The sequence below is a fragment of the Leucopleurus acutus genome, assembly GCF_964270905.1.
Source record: "Leucopleurus acutus genome assembly, chromosome: 3".
Classification (NCBI taxonomy): Eukaryota; Metazoa; Chordata; class Mammalia; order Artiodactyla; family Delphinidae; genus Leucopleurus; species Leucopleurus acutus.
This window is the reverse complement of record NC_139145.1, coordinates 73,284,410-73,297,883: the sequence shown is the minus strand read 5'-3', so window position 1 is coordinate 73,297,883 and position 13,474 is coordinate 73,284,410. Positions and strand designations below refer to the sequence as shown.

At 46.2% G+C, this 13,474-nt stretch overlaps 1 protein-coding gene across 1 annotated transcript in view; it reads right to left on the bottom strand.

Moving 5' to 3' along the window:
• ZNF608 (zinc finger protein 608) overlaps positions 1-13,474 on the bottom strand; it is a 102,400-nt gene that overhangs the window by 1,531 nt on the left and 87,395 nt on the right. Inside the window, exons 4-7 of the mRNA XM_082835049.1 lie at positions 6,965-7,052; positions 3,993-6,447; positions 1,899-2,316; positions 1,109-1,309 (exon numbers count right to left, since the gene is read on the bottom strand). Coding sequence (XP_082691175.1) covers positions 1,109-1,309; positions 1,899-2,316; positions 3,993-6,447; positions 6,965-7,052 — 3,162 coding nt within the window. The remainder of the gene's footprint in view (positions 1-1,108; positions 1,310-1,898; positions 2,317-3,992; positions 6,448-6,964; positions 7,053-13,474) is intronic.

Below are 13,474 nucleotides of genomic sequence, written 5' to 3'. Positions count from 1 at the left end.
ATGTTTTCCTCAAATGATTGAAATAAGAGGACCTCTCTCATCTCACTCATAATTGCAGGTTTAGAATCGACCCAATTTCTTCCTAGAAACAACTTGCACATGGGGATCAGGAGAAGAAGGAGTTGTAGAGATTTCTTTCAGGTCAAGTTTTCTGATTACTCTTCTATATTAATTACAATTTGTGAGGGGAATATATCTCACAATTTTAAGCCATCTTTGTACTTACCTCCACTGAGAACATACATCCTAATATTATATGTTAATATCAAGCAAAGCAAATCATTGCCCTACGCCTCCGGAAGTATTCCAAAATCTCTCCATCTCTGAACACTCAGAGAAGCTCCAGTTCTCCCAAATCATACTTCGGTTAAGGATCGTGGGTTTCCGAGACATTTTTACCCACTAGAACTTAACCGCTCTTTCGCTAAAGTTCTTTTTCTTACTTGAAAACAATCTTCGCGCTAGGAGTACTCTTAGGAAAGGAGTCATGAATCATCTTTCCCGGTTTCTTTACAGAGTCTCAGGTAGGCGCACTCAGACGCACATCACAGTGCCCATATTTTAATTTATTCCGAACTTCTCTTTTCTAGGCAAGAACTACCACATCCTTTGTATTTTCTCTCTTCCCAACAGTCTCTAGGACTAGCAATTACACTTTTCTGGGGGAGGTGGGTGCGTGGGAGTGGAGCCGTCTTTCACAAAGACACACGTCTGAATCACTTCTGCAGAGCTACAGGGATGTGTGGAGGAGTCAAGGTCAAAGCAGAACAGAGACAGCTGCCACTCCTTAGCCAAGTGACTCACTCTGGCACACGAGTGCGACACAAATATTTCGCGCCCAAGGTTGGTTCCTATGAATTTAAATGTCTGGCTAACAAGCATCCTCCTGGGTAAGCAAGGTATAGATTTTCCAACAGAAAAGACTGCTGCTACCTTACACGCTTTCACAATTTTTCCCCCATGTATGAAAGCATCTTATTTTTGAACATGTCATTCTTTCCATATTAGACTAAAACAGCACCCTGAAATCACAGCTGGGTTCCCAAACCATTTATATTTCAAGACTGTTCTCTAGCTCGTCTGCTTTTCTCCCCCTGAAACATAGTACTTGTTAGTGATGACAAAAGGAGGCATACAGCGGGAGACTTGCTGCGGTACTGGCTGGCGTGCTGGTGGAGCAAATCCAGTGCTTTCGATTCAGTGGTTGTTTTCGTGGTGATGCTAGGGCTGGTATTGACCTTCTCTGCCTCTTCTCTCCCTGACATCTTCCCGTAAACAGGGTAATGAAATCCTGGTGAGAGATAGGCCCCTGCAGATACACAACAAATGCCACATCAAGTTACAGACGACATCTTAAAAAAAAAACCAAAAACCAAAAACCATTTGGATGACATGAATTTGGGACAAGAGTCGGAGATCTTAAAGTAGGGAATATTGCATTAAGAATGGGCTACGTCATCGTTAAACTGTATCTAGGTTGTCCGATTCTCTTCTCCCAGTTAATTCATCCTGATGATCAGAGGTTTCTAAAAAGAAATGAGCTTCCAGCCATTTCATACGTTTATGTGTCCGTTTAACTCCAAGGAATAGTAACTGTTATGATTATGACAGTAAGTGCTCAGAATATTTTCCTAGGCCATAAAGTATCTGTCGGTCTAATGGCTGCAGCAGACCATCAGAGCCTACGGAAACTAGAGCTAAGGACTCTTGACATTTCGTCTAAAAAATGAAAAATCTTCCATGAAATCCATTTCATCTTTGGGACTTCTTTAAGTAGCATTAAATACAAGCCAAACAAAGGTCACTCTTGAAGCATCTAATTTATCCTGAGTTTTAAAATAGCTAGTATTTGAACACAGCCTCTTCCCTCCAATACAGTGAGAACCCGTGACACGTACCAGGGTAACTGTGCATTAGGACGGGAGAAACAGCCCGGTATGCAGGGTGGCTGGGGTCATACATCTGCGGGTAAGGGTAAGCATGCAAGTACTGTATGTAGGACTGATGCTGACTCATGGGGGAGGAGACGGCCACTCTGGCTCCCCGAGAGTCCTTCCAGTTCACGGGAGTCTTGCGATCATCGTTTTTCAGCTTGCTCTCATCCAAGGATTGAGAATCAGGACGCTTGGCCTCTTTGGGCTCCTCTTTGATGCTCGTTAACGATACGGGAAGGCTGGGCACACCACCCTCTTTGTTGGGGGTTTTCCTGGGACTATCCTCTTTTAGTTTCTTTTCTCTATCGAGTTCTTCTGACTTTTGCGGGTCTAGGTATTTGGGTTGGTATACATAATGATGCCACGTCCTTGAATCTGGATCCTGATTTTGGGGGAAAAAAAAGAGGACATGTTTCAAAATTTCAATTTTCAAGAAGAACTCATTCATCACCATGACAGCACGATTACTATTACTTCTAAGTGAACATTTATTTATATGCTCGCACTGTGCAACGAGCTTTACCGCCTCCTCTTACAGAGGAATAATGTCTGAGGTAGGCATCATGAATAATCCCTTTTACAGAAGACAAAAGCTAAGTTTTTCAAGCTCAAGTAGTATCAGGGTCACACCGCTGCCCAGTTCGTGGAGCTGAGCTTCAAAACTTAGCTCCGCTGGAATTCAGAGCTGGGCTGTTAAGGTCAATTCTTAACATTAGGTAACATCCTCAGACATATTTAATCTAACCTCATTTTCCTTTTAACATCTCACACAGGTAAAAAGAATTCAGAAAACTCAAGCTGATAACAATGTTTTACTTACTGTTTAAGTAAGTTTTACTACAGTTTAAGTAATTATTATATCAATTTACATCATTTAGAGGGGAAAACTCTTGGTTTCCTAATACATTTTCTTCACCTACTGCAGCTGAGGCTTAATATAACTGCATCACGTCTCATTATGTGCTAACATCTTAATCAAAACAAAATTAAAAATTAACAGGACACATTATGGCTTTTCTACCAGGAAACAAAGGCATCCATCAACCTCCCAAATTGTATAGTTCTCATGCAGCCCTGTGAAGTCACAGCTTGATTCGAGCCTCCAGAAATGGGGAAACTGAGGGTCCTTAAATGGCCTCTGTGACCTGCCCATGCCATTCATGATATAAACCCACTGGGTATCTGGGGTTAAGGCCCAACTCTGGGACAGAAATGAGCGTGAAGAAAGGATTCTGTTGCTCTGATTCACCAGGGACCTCTAAGCCCCCCTCCCTCTCAGTGGGGGCTGGGATGCTGGGAAATACCAGAATTCATACTCGTGGGACTGCAGCTGAGTCAGGACATCTGAATTGTGACAGAAAGTGCTGGCACATGCGTGGTTTCACGGTGACCGATTTTCAGGTGTTGTCACATTTAACCTCAGACTGGCTGACCAGGGGGGCTCTGGGGTGACTGCCTGAGGCCCATCTGCCCAGACTCCCCGCTCTCCTCACAAGCGAGAAGCTCTGAGCTCTGCTCTGGGGTCCTTAATGTAGAACGTAAAACGGAACTCTAGGCACCTCAAGACACCCCGAGTTTCATTAAAAAGATGAGTGGGAAATGTGAATTTAAGGTCCCCATCTTCATATGCCCAGAAGATGCCAAAATGAATTTGAAAATGTAAAAGAACAAATTGTTTGAGTGCTCAGGCTCAGAATCTCAGAGTTAGAAGAGAACTCAGCCACTGTGGGGTAGAATTCCCTCACTCTGGACTCAGAAAGAAGTGAAGGGACCTCATCAGAGTCAGTTAGTTAACGGCAGGGAACGTGAGTCTGCAAAGCACATGGCCACGGTTCTTTTCACTACACAACATGACAAGGAAACAGTGAGCAATGGACATTTCAGAGGTACACAAGAACTCCCGAGAATTCATTTAAAATATTTTTCAGGAGAAGAGGCACCCAGCCTGAGGAGCCCTTGGGTGGATTTCCTGTGAAGAACTCTTAACCAGATCAAGCCCAGCCAGGTACAAGCCTCAGACTGCTCTCTCCCTGTGGGGACCACACTCCACAATCTTACTTGTTTAAATCTCGAGGTTGGGTCTACACCTGTCTGCTTCATAGAGTCCATGACAGATTTCATTTCTACAGCTTCCTTAATAAGCTGGTGGTTTTCCATCTGCTTAGCTTTGAAGCTGTCGGCCTGAAGCTGCTGCTGGTGATTGGAGAGAAGCTGTGATTTACCTGTCTCCTCAGATTTATTAGGCACTGACGGCCCTAGTTTAGAATGGGTTTTGTTAGGCTCCGGAGTAGAGGGAGCTTTTGAGATTGTGGCCGATGGCATGTTTTTCTGTTTACTGTCCTCTTTGCCCAGCTCTTTCAAGGGGAGCTCATTTTTCCTTTCACAGTCTCCTCTCCCAGTTTGGGCCATTTTCTGCTCTGCCAGCCTCTGGTCCTCATAGTACTTCTCATACTGCTGTCTATAGGCAGGGCTGGTGGCCATCAGAGATTTCTGGTCCATATAGAGCCCGTAGGCATATTGGCCATAATACAGTGACTGAGCCAGGGCCGGGTGTCTCTGTGTGATCACCGATTGGTGCTGAGGCTGTAAGGATGCAGAATTATGGTCCACTTTCTTGGCCTCGAGCTGCTCTGCCTTGTCTTTCTTATCTGCATCTTCCTCAGACTCCTTCTTGATCTTCATTCCCTGCACGCTCCCGCCGTTCCCAGCTACAGGGGCACCGACCTGCCCAGGGTGCATGTAACTCGGAGAATAATAAGGATCGTAGCCATGGTAATAGGGAGAGTGGGACTCTTTCATCTGAGATGATTGTGCTGTCGTTGAAGAATGCCCTTTTACAACACCGTCCTTACTGGAAAGGATATCTGACGGGGAACTGGCCTTGGACCTCACGCCCTCCGACCTGCTGTCAGAACCGCCGTCATCGGCAGCATCAGAGATGTCCGAGTAGGCAGGGCTGCTCGTCTTGGCTGCGGAACTCTCGGCCCCATTCTGGGTCAGCACGTGCAGCGGGGCCACGGGCGCCTGCCCGTTCACCAAAGCGCTGCACTCCATCCTCGAGGCACTCCCGATGGAAGGGCTGGGAGCGTTGTCGGTGAAAGTGTAAACCTTATCAGCCTCGGCTTTGATACTGGCCATCCGACTCTCTTGTGACTCGGACAGTCCGTTCGCCAGCCCTTCATTCTTGTTGAGGTGGTCCTTTAAAAAATGCCCAGATACATCTCTGCCAGCCCCCTTGGCGTCCTCTAGTTTGCCCAGCTTCGCATCCGTTTTCGGGCTCCCCGTCTCTTTCCCTTCTTTGTCCTTCAGCTTCCGCTTCTCCTTTTTCTTTTTGTCTTTGAGCGACACGAGAGCTGGGTTCACGGTGACGGGCTCCCCCATAATCGTGGGCTTTGGCTGAATGGGCTTTAACGGAGGACTCTTTGGTGTGGCCTGGACCGCCGTGGTTGTGAGGGAGGGCAGTCCGGGTATGGTCCCCGTGGTGGTGCCCGTAAAGGCTGCGGTGGGAATTGCGATTAGCTGTGGCGGCGTTGGGGCCGGAGCAGGGGCAATGGGCCGGGCACTTTTAAGCTTAGAGAGGTTTTTGTCCATTTTGCAACTGTTGGCTTTTTTGCCCTTTTCTTTCTCTCCCAAATTTTTCTTGTCGATTAAGCCTTCCGCTTCCAGTTTGGGCATTTCGGCAGCCAAACTGCCGTCTGCTGCCGAGCAGCTGTCTACGGTGGCCGTCATGTTGGAGATGACTGGAAGGTTGTTGAGGTCACTGTTGAGGCCCTTCTTTTTGCCAGAATTCTTCCCAGGCTTCGATCCGATAACAGAGCCCGGGCCATTGCTCATCAGCTCTCTCTTCCCCTTGGGGGTTCCGGGGGGGTTCCCCGAGCCAGGGGACACTGGCGCCTTCACCTGCTCGTAAGTCGATACACTTGTGCTTGGCTCGCTGCATTCCAGCGCCACGTTGCTCAAGGCCTCCTCACAGTCCGAGATCTTGCCCTCGCTGTCCGGTTCGAACTCCAGCTTGTTCTCTGGGTCTAAGTGGGCATGAGCCTGGTGGTACCTGAGGCCGTTGATGTGCTTGTACTTTTTGTTGCAGTTTGGGTGTGGACAATCAATCAACACCGGAGAAGAGCAGCCCTGGTCCAAAAAAGTCGTCTCTGGTTTCCCTTGAGGGGTGGTGGGAGTGCTTCTCGAATTTGTGCGGACACGCTTCCCGGGCTTACTGTCCTCGGAGCTGGAGTTCAGGTCTAGCTCCATCGGAGGCTTGTTTTTCCTTTTGTTGGTGGAGGAGGGGCTGGCTTTGATGTCCTCCGCAGCACAATTCGGGGGTGTCCTTCGCCCGCTGGCATTAAGGCTGCCCCGCCTCCCTTTCCCATTGGCCCCCCCTCTGTTCTTGTTCTGCAGCCCTCTGGACTCTGTGAAGCTGGCCTCCGAGCCCGGGGCAGCTGCGGTAGACCTCGCTCTTTTCCCCCGGCCCCGGCCCCCTCTCATCTCCAGGTCGCTGGTGGGTGACTCGCAGAACCTAGGGAAGCAAGTAACAGATGTCAAAACGAGCATCCCCAAAGGAGCCGAGTGAAATCACAAGGCACGCAATGCAGCAAAGAGCAGGCAACACCCCAGCAGCTTGAGGGCTGGGCCCAGATGAAGAAAAGTCACCCAATTCTTCCACTGACAATTTCAACACCTGCGAAAGAACAGGCTACCAATGGCTTATGTTCTTCCTCAGAAAACCAGCTCGGGTAGCTAAGTTTCCAATCCAGTTCAAATTCCCATATTGAGAAAAAGAAAACAAAGGAGAAAGAGAAGGGGGCAGGAAGTAGTGATCTCCCTACAAAAAAGCAACCCAGCATCTGCATTTTACTGTATTCAATCCTGAATTGCTCATTGCTCTTTTGCCTGGTTTCAATTACAAACTGACTTTTATGTATTATTAATCTCTCTCTGTAGTCTCCTTGCAAAGAGAGGATGGGGGAAGGAGAGGGGAAGAAGAGGAAGGAGGAGAGGAAAACAGAGCCTGAAATCAAAGGCTCCATGCCTACCTGGGAGGGGCCCAGTCGTGCTTGGTGCAGTCCAATAAGGTCCCTACATAAGTTTTGTTCCTCCACGTGACATTGACCACTAGGACACCTGCAGGAGTGGGGAATGAAGATGGACCAAGGTTAGCACAAATTACCCTATTTCCAGTTCATTTATTATTACTGTTCTTTTTACCAGCAAAGCTCTATTCTCATTTGCTTTCAAAAGCTGTGGTTTGCATTCTTCCTCTTTCTGGTTTCAGTGACCTCAAGCAAAAACCCACAGGAAATCATGTGTGTGTGTTCACGAGCATACGCGCGTGGTACAAAAGGGTAAGGGCTGCGTGTGAGAGTGTAATCAAGATACTGCTGACAGAAGGAAATGGTTTTTGCCATGTCCTGCTGTAAAACAGCAACACTCACCTCTTAATTTTTCTATTATTACACATAATTGCTTTCGTTTGGCAAGCAGCCAACAAAAACTAAGCCCCAGTTACCCGTGCTTAAACCAGAAGGTGACTGAAAGGGATCGGTTTTGCTTCCAATTCAGCAATATAAAATAACAGTGATTTTTATTTAGGAAAAAAATGATGCGCATGCACAAAAATAGGTCTAGAAGGGGGGAAAGCGGGAGCTTGGAGTTCAGATAGCAGACAATCAGCTATGATTTCTCTTTCCTAATCCTCCCCTCTCTGGCTTTGTGAGACAAGAATCAGCCTTGGTATGGTATCTGTTTCACTGTTTGGTATTGTTTCATATTAAGGACTCCTAAAATAGCCCTCTTAAGAAAATAAATGTGCACAATAGGTTTGCTCTTGGGGTTATCTTTAGAATCAACTTTAGTAAGCATTTGCCACAGAGGATTAGAAAAAAAAAAAAAAAACAACCACCACCTCAAAACCAACACGCTTGTTTCCTGCAAGCCATTCTGCTTTTCCCAACTGCTTTGCAGACAGACAATTTAATTTAGCGCTGCATCTGTGAATTACTAAACTTAAGTGCACTTAGTATACCAAATGTCACAGGGAAACAAAATATAACATCCTCTTTATTTCTCTAGAGGACAAGTGCCGTATTTTTTTAAACTCACTCCTTTAAAGCATACAGTAAAAGGACCTAGATTTTGAGACACACATAAAATATTAGGGTAAAGAAATAAAGTATTTAAGTGTGTCTTAGTTTCTATAAAGCACCACTCCCCCTTCTTTCTTGGAAACACCAAGGGGCAATACTCAAAGTCTATTTCTAGCTGGTTTACTCGCTTGCTCACTGCCGTTTTGAATTCTGCAGAAAATCTGTACTGAATTCCTTTGTGGCAAGGGACACCTCACAAGGTAAGACTCATTTCCTTGGGAATGTCTTTAACAGCAGGTAAAATATTTGCATCGTTGGGACTCGTAGTGGGGAAGAAAGGATTTCTTTCAAAAGGCCCAAAAAGAGATTTAAAAATTGTTTCCCATATGGTCTGTGTTACTATTACTTAGGTGACAGCTGAACTTACTCACTATATCAGTGGGGGGCGGGGGGCGGGGGTTGAGGGGGAGTTAGCACGAAGCAAAGCAAGCATTTCCTCAAATCATAGTTGACTCCATTCTAATTCCTTCAGGGGAAAAAAAAAAATTAAAGCCATTGAGTATAAAAATTCTTATTGAGATGAGAATCGATGGTAATTAGGCATTTGGTCAAAATGTGCACAAGACGGAACAATTGGAGGAAAGGATTCTTTATGAGCACATCCCTTCAGGAAAAGGGAGCGGGTGGGAGACAAGGCGAAGGGGAAGACGAGCTGGTTTTCTCATCATCTGCTCTCTGGGGCACTGTGTGTGGTGTCAAAGACCTTTGCAGCTGCTTAAAATTCTTTAGCATGTCAGCTATATTTACAGTGCAGGAATCTATCTGTAGTGCCAGAAGGGTACTGCATTTTAGCTTTAGCGCAATAGGCTGAAACACCGCGTTCCAGAGTCCCTGATGTAGCACAAATGTATAATTAAAATTGCTTGAAAGGAAACATGAAAGAAACAACAAACCCTCCATTCTTACAGTAATAAAATTAAAAACAGGAAAAGTCTGCACAGACACTTAACATTTGTCTGCAGTGAAAGGCTTTTGTTATTGCTTTTCCCCAAAGGGTTTCGCGTTTCCAGCAAATGATGGCCGCGGATTGGCCGACGCCTGCTGGGAACGCCGGCGTCTGATTGGCTGAGCCGAGGGCGGCCGCCCGGACCAGCGAGGCAGCAGCCCGGGATAAAGGAGCATCGCCAGGGGAAGAGGCGGCCGCGGTGGCGGGCTCGCCACGAGGCGAGGGCGCGCTCTCTGAGCCGGGGCTCTCTTGGGGACAGAGGGCTGCCCAGCTCCGTAAATCAACGCGGGCTGATCCGTGTGTTGAAAGGCTACTGTCCGCGTGACCGTGCTGGCTTTCCCAGCACGACCCACACTGCGCAGCTCCACGCACACACATCACGCCAGCCGGCTCACAACCGTCTCAGCATCAAATTCCTGGTCTCGGAACAGGACAAAGGGAAACGTGGGGGCCGGAGAGAAGGACGGGACCCCAACACAAAGTTAATCGTTGGTTAGGTGGGGTTATCGGGTGAAGCTGTCACATGGGAGAAACACAAGTTGAAACTTCCACACTGCAAAACTATTCCCATCGCCTGACACTATTTCTTGAAGCCACACTCCTATCTAAGTACAAGTGACAGTATTATAATCATTATCATTCTGAAAAAAAAAAAAAAGTCTATTTTCAACTTCAAAGGGCCTCAATAAGTCAGCCTAATTTTCCTAGAATCCCTCTATATTTTAAAAAATGTTCAAAATAAATGCTCTACTCCCTGGAAGATTTTGAACAGTTTCTTAATTAAATACGTGTGCTTGGTCTATTTTTCTTTATATGCACAGTCCACAATGTCACGTAATATTTATGTCTGCCTAGAATTCACGTGCGAATACACGCACGCACATGTTTACGCAGCCAAATCTGCTCTGTATTGGAATGAAGGCTTAAGGAATGCTTCTCATATAAACTACAAAGTGTACTGTTTCTTTGTCAGGAAGTCTATGTTTAGACAACATCCTATTGTGAGGGGCCAAGTACAAAGGTAATGTTTAGTTCTAAAAGATATAAACGGCTTATTATTTTGGAGTCACAGCATCTTGAACACTTTGTAACCCATGGCCATATAAAGCAGACTATACTTTTTTAAAGGCATAAATGCCCAACATGAACATGAGTCCTTCAGAAGCCCAAATTTGAATTTTATAAACCTGGGCATGGTTACTTTTCTCACTTATCATATATAAACTAAAAACAAATGTACATTTATTCCAAAAAGAGTTAATATTTCTCTAACTACACACTTATTCCTTCAAACATCTGGGCAATTTGCAAGGTGCTGGGGACACTCTGTACAAGTCCTTTTCATCTTTATCTTCTCAGGTATCCCACCAGATTTATCATCTTCCCTTCCCACCCACAGACTGGGCATCATCTTTCTCAAAATGCTAATAATGCCTGCCCTGTAACACTTTAAATTTGAAAAACATCTTCAGATTATTACCAATAAAGTAAAAATAAAGCTGAAGAGAGCAACAGATGGTTTGGGTGCGCTTCCCACACAGGGTTTTCTTCTTTGTATTAAGGGTATGGTCTTAGATACTGGTACACAATCTAAGCTGCTGCCGCCACAAAGCGTATTACCTACTGGACACTTAGTAAGAAGGTGGCCTGTGTTCTATAACCTGAGCCCTTTCCTTACCTCTATAAAAGCCAAAAGAGCCCTGAGATCCCACAAGGATTCCACATTCACAGTGTTCTCTTATCTCCTCTGTCAATACTTTGCAGTTAAGTGTTCCCAGAGAGACGGTCAGGCCCATTAAGCATTTATTGCGCATCTACAGGGTATACAACACTAGGAACCTATCTGGTGCTACAGAATCAACCATGTTTTTTGCTTGTAACTCCATACAAACTCTATACTTTTAAGAGTCTGCAAATTTGTAGCCGAACATAGGGATACCCTGTATTCCAGAAGTGGAAGTACGGTTTGCATATTACCCATACTAGAGAGTAGGCCCCTTAATCGATCTCATTAAACTAGACCCAGGATGTGACTTTCATAGTAACCGCCCTGTCCACAGTCCCTGCTCAGAGGGTAGTCTCAGGAGACTAGGCTCCTAGACCACTTATCCTAACCCTGGCCTCCTCTGACTGTTCCAGTGATGGGCAACTGAAGCAGAGGTAACTAAACAAGGATGTGCTTTGGGAATCTGAGCTAGTGGTATAGAAGGGAAAGTTGATAACAAGAGTAGAAACCTGTAGGTCACAAGCTACTGAAGGGAGAGAGGACCATGATGGAGACAAGGATATAATAGCTATGAGACAGAGGCCAACGGGTAGTGCAAGGCCCTCATATTTGTGTGTCCCTTTTCCCGCCTACTTCATCACTGACGGGGTGGAGGTGGGGGGGGGGGAGGGCGGTGTCTCACCAGGACCCAGGACTGTCCTGATATTTTCCAGTCATCTTGTTAAAAAGTTGTCCCTGGGCTCCCCTGGTGGCGCAGTGGTTGAGAGCCCGCCTGCCGTTGCAGGGGACACGGGTTCGTGCCCCGGTCCGGGAAGATCCCACATGCCGCGGAGCGGCTGGGCCCGTGACCCATGGCCGCTGAGCCTGCGCATCCGGAGCCTGTGCTCCGCAACGGGAGAGGCCACAACAGTGAGAGGCCCACGTACCGCAAAAAAAAAAAAAAAAAAAAAAAAAGTTGTCCCTGGTTCTGAACTACAATCTGTCTTTGAACACCTAGGTCCTGGCTGTGCCTTCTGATACCCTACAGACAGTCCACTTGACAGCCTTTCACCCACGCAAGGTCGATGACCATGTCGATATTCCCTTTGCCTCCAATTGCCCTCTTTTTTCCCCTCCAGCATAAACAAGTTTCTTCAACCATTCTTGTTATCACACTTTTAATTGCCCTGGGGAAAAAAACCTTTAAAGACGGACTTGACCAAATCCCCAAGGAAAGTTCAGGTTTCTAATGAATCAGGACCAAGCAGAGACCAAGTCTAACGTTCTCTCTTCTATGAATCCTCTCCAGACACACAGACCACGCATACCGCCAGAAAACGGCCATTCCCTCCTGAGTCCCCACTATGCTCCATCCAAGTCCTCTCCCCAGTGGATCTCCCCAGAATCCATGGTTTCCCTGAGTCCACAGCTAGGCACTTTCTCAGCCTCCTCCCTACTGGTTAGACGTGCTCCTGTCCCTCAGTTCTATGAAAGGCAAGTGAACCGATAAGTGCCACTGCCAGGCCTGACCCAGAAGCATCTCCTGTGCATGTGCCTCAGACCTCTTCACCTTCCTGGCTCGCTGGCATGGAGACCAGAGCAACCCGGAAGGCCACAGAAGATGGCAGAGCCTCCTTCAGCTGGGACCCTATGACTAGGAGAACCCGCATCCAACAGGAAGACCAAATTCACTCCATTAGGTGAGCAGCAAATAGACTCTTACTGTTTGAACACTGCGGAGACTGTCTTAAACTACACGGTCCCTTTAAAACCTTACTCCACTCATATACACAAGAGGCCTGTCTCTTCCAACCCGACTCCACTCCTTGAAAACATGAGTACTGTCTGCACCTACCGTACCTGTGGGCACAGTGCCCAGCACATGGAGGGAGTTCATTCGACTCCCAGGGGCTACTAGATGATGACTGAAGAAAATCGAGATGGGAATGCTACCCAGTGTCTTCTTTTCACGATTACCATACTTTTCCAATAAGCATCGTCTCGCACTAGCTTCAAGATGATAGGAATTCTCCGTGGAGAGATTTCGCTTTGAAGATGTTATAAATATGGTTTATGAATTACTGTTTCTGGGATTTGTGAAGATGTTTCCTCAAGAACTGGGCAAATGCCTGATTTCCCAGCGGATCAGCCTAACTCTGGTTATAGTAGAGTTTACAGACTCTTTCAGAGTTTTTAAAGTGCCTCACCCCTGGGACAGAAGTCTTTCGCCAAGCACTGCAAATGCCGAATTTGGAATCCGACATCGTTTTTTGACCCTCTTATTCACACTGCCACATCTGGATGGCTTGGGTGTGCACTTGTGCAGTGAACAGAAACCTCACTCCAGTAACACCGAAATGGAACCCATTTATGCCACGATGCTTTTTTTTTTTAAAGTGTACACATTTCTTTCCTCCTTTCCATTTTTTTTTTCTAGTAGAAACATTAGTGACAATAGGAATGTCACAATATGCTGTTTCCTGAGTACAGGATAAAGTTCATGTATTTAGGATATCACATTACTGTCGATTTTTATACAATGTGACTATTGTACAAGGTAGGATTTATCACCACTCCTCTGTACTGAACTCCCTCCTTCTAAAATTCTGTTGTGCCCAACACTGGTACTTTTTAAAAAGCTGAGTCTTGTCTAGTACCCTTGTTCATGTTTCTGGCTTCAGAGCTTCAAACCTTCAGATAGGTCTTTCTTCAAAGGACAAAGTTGAGTTTATAATCATTGGGGGGAATT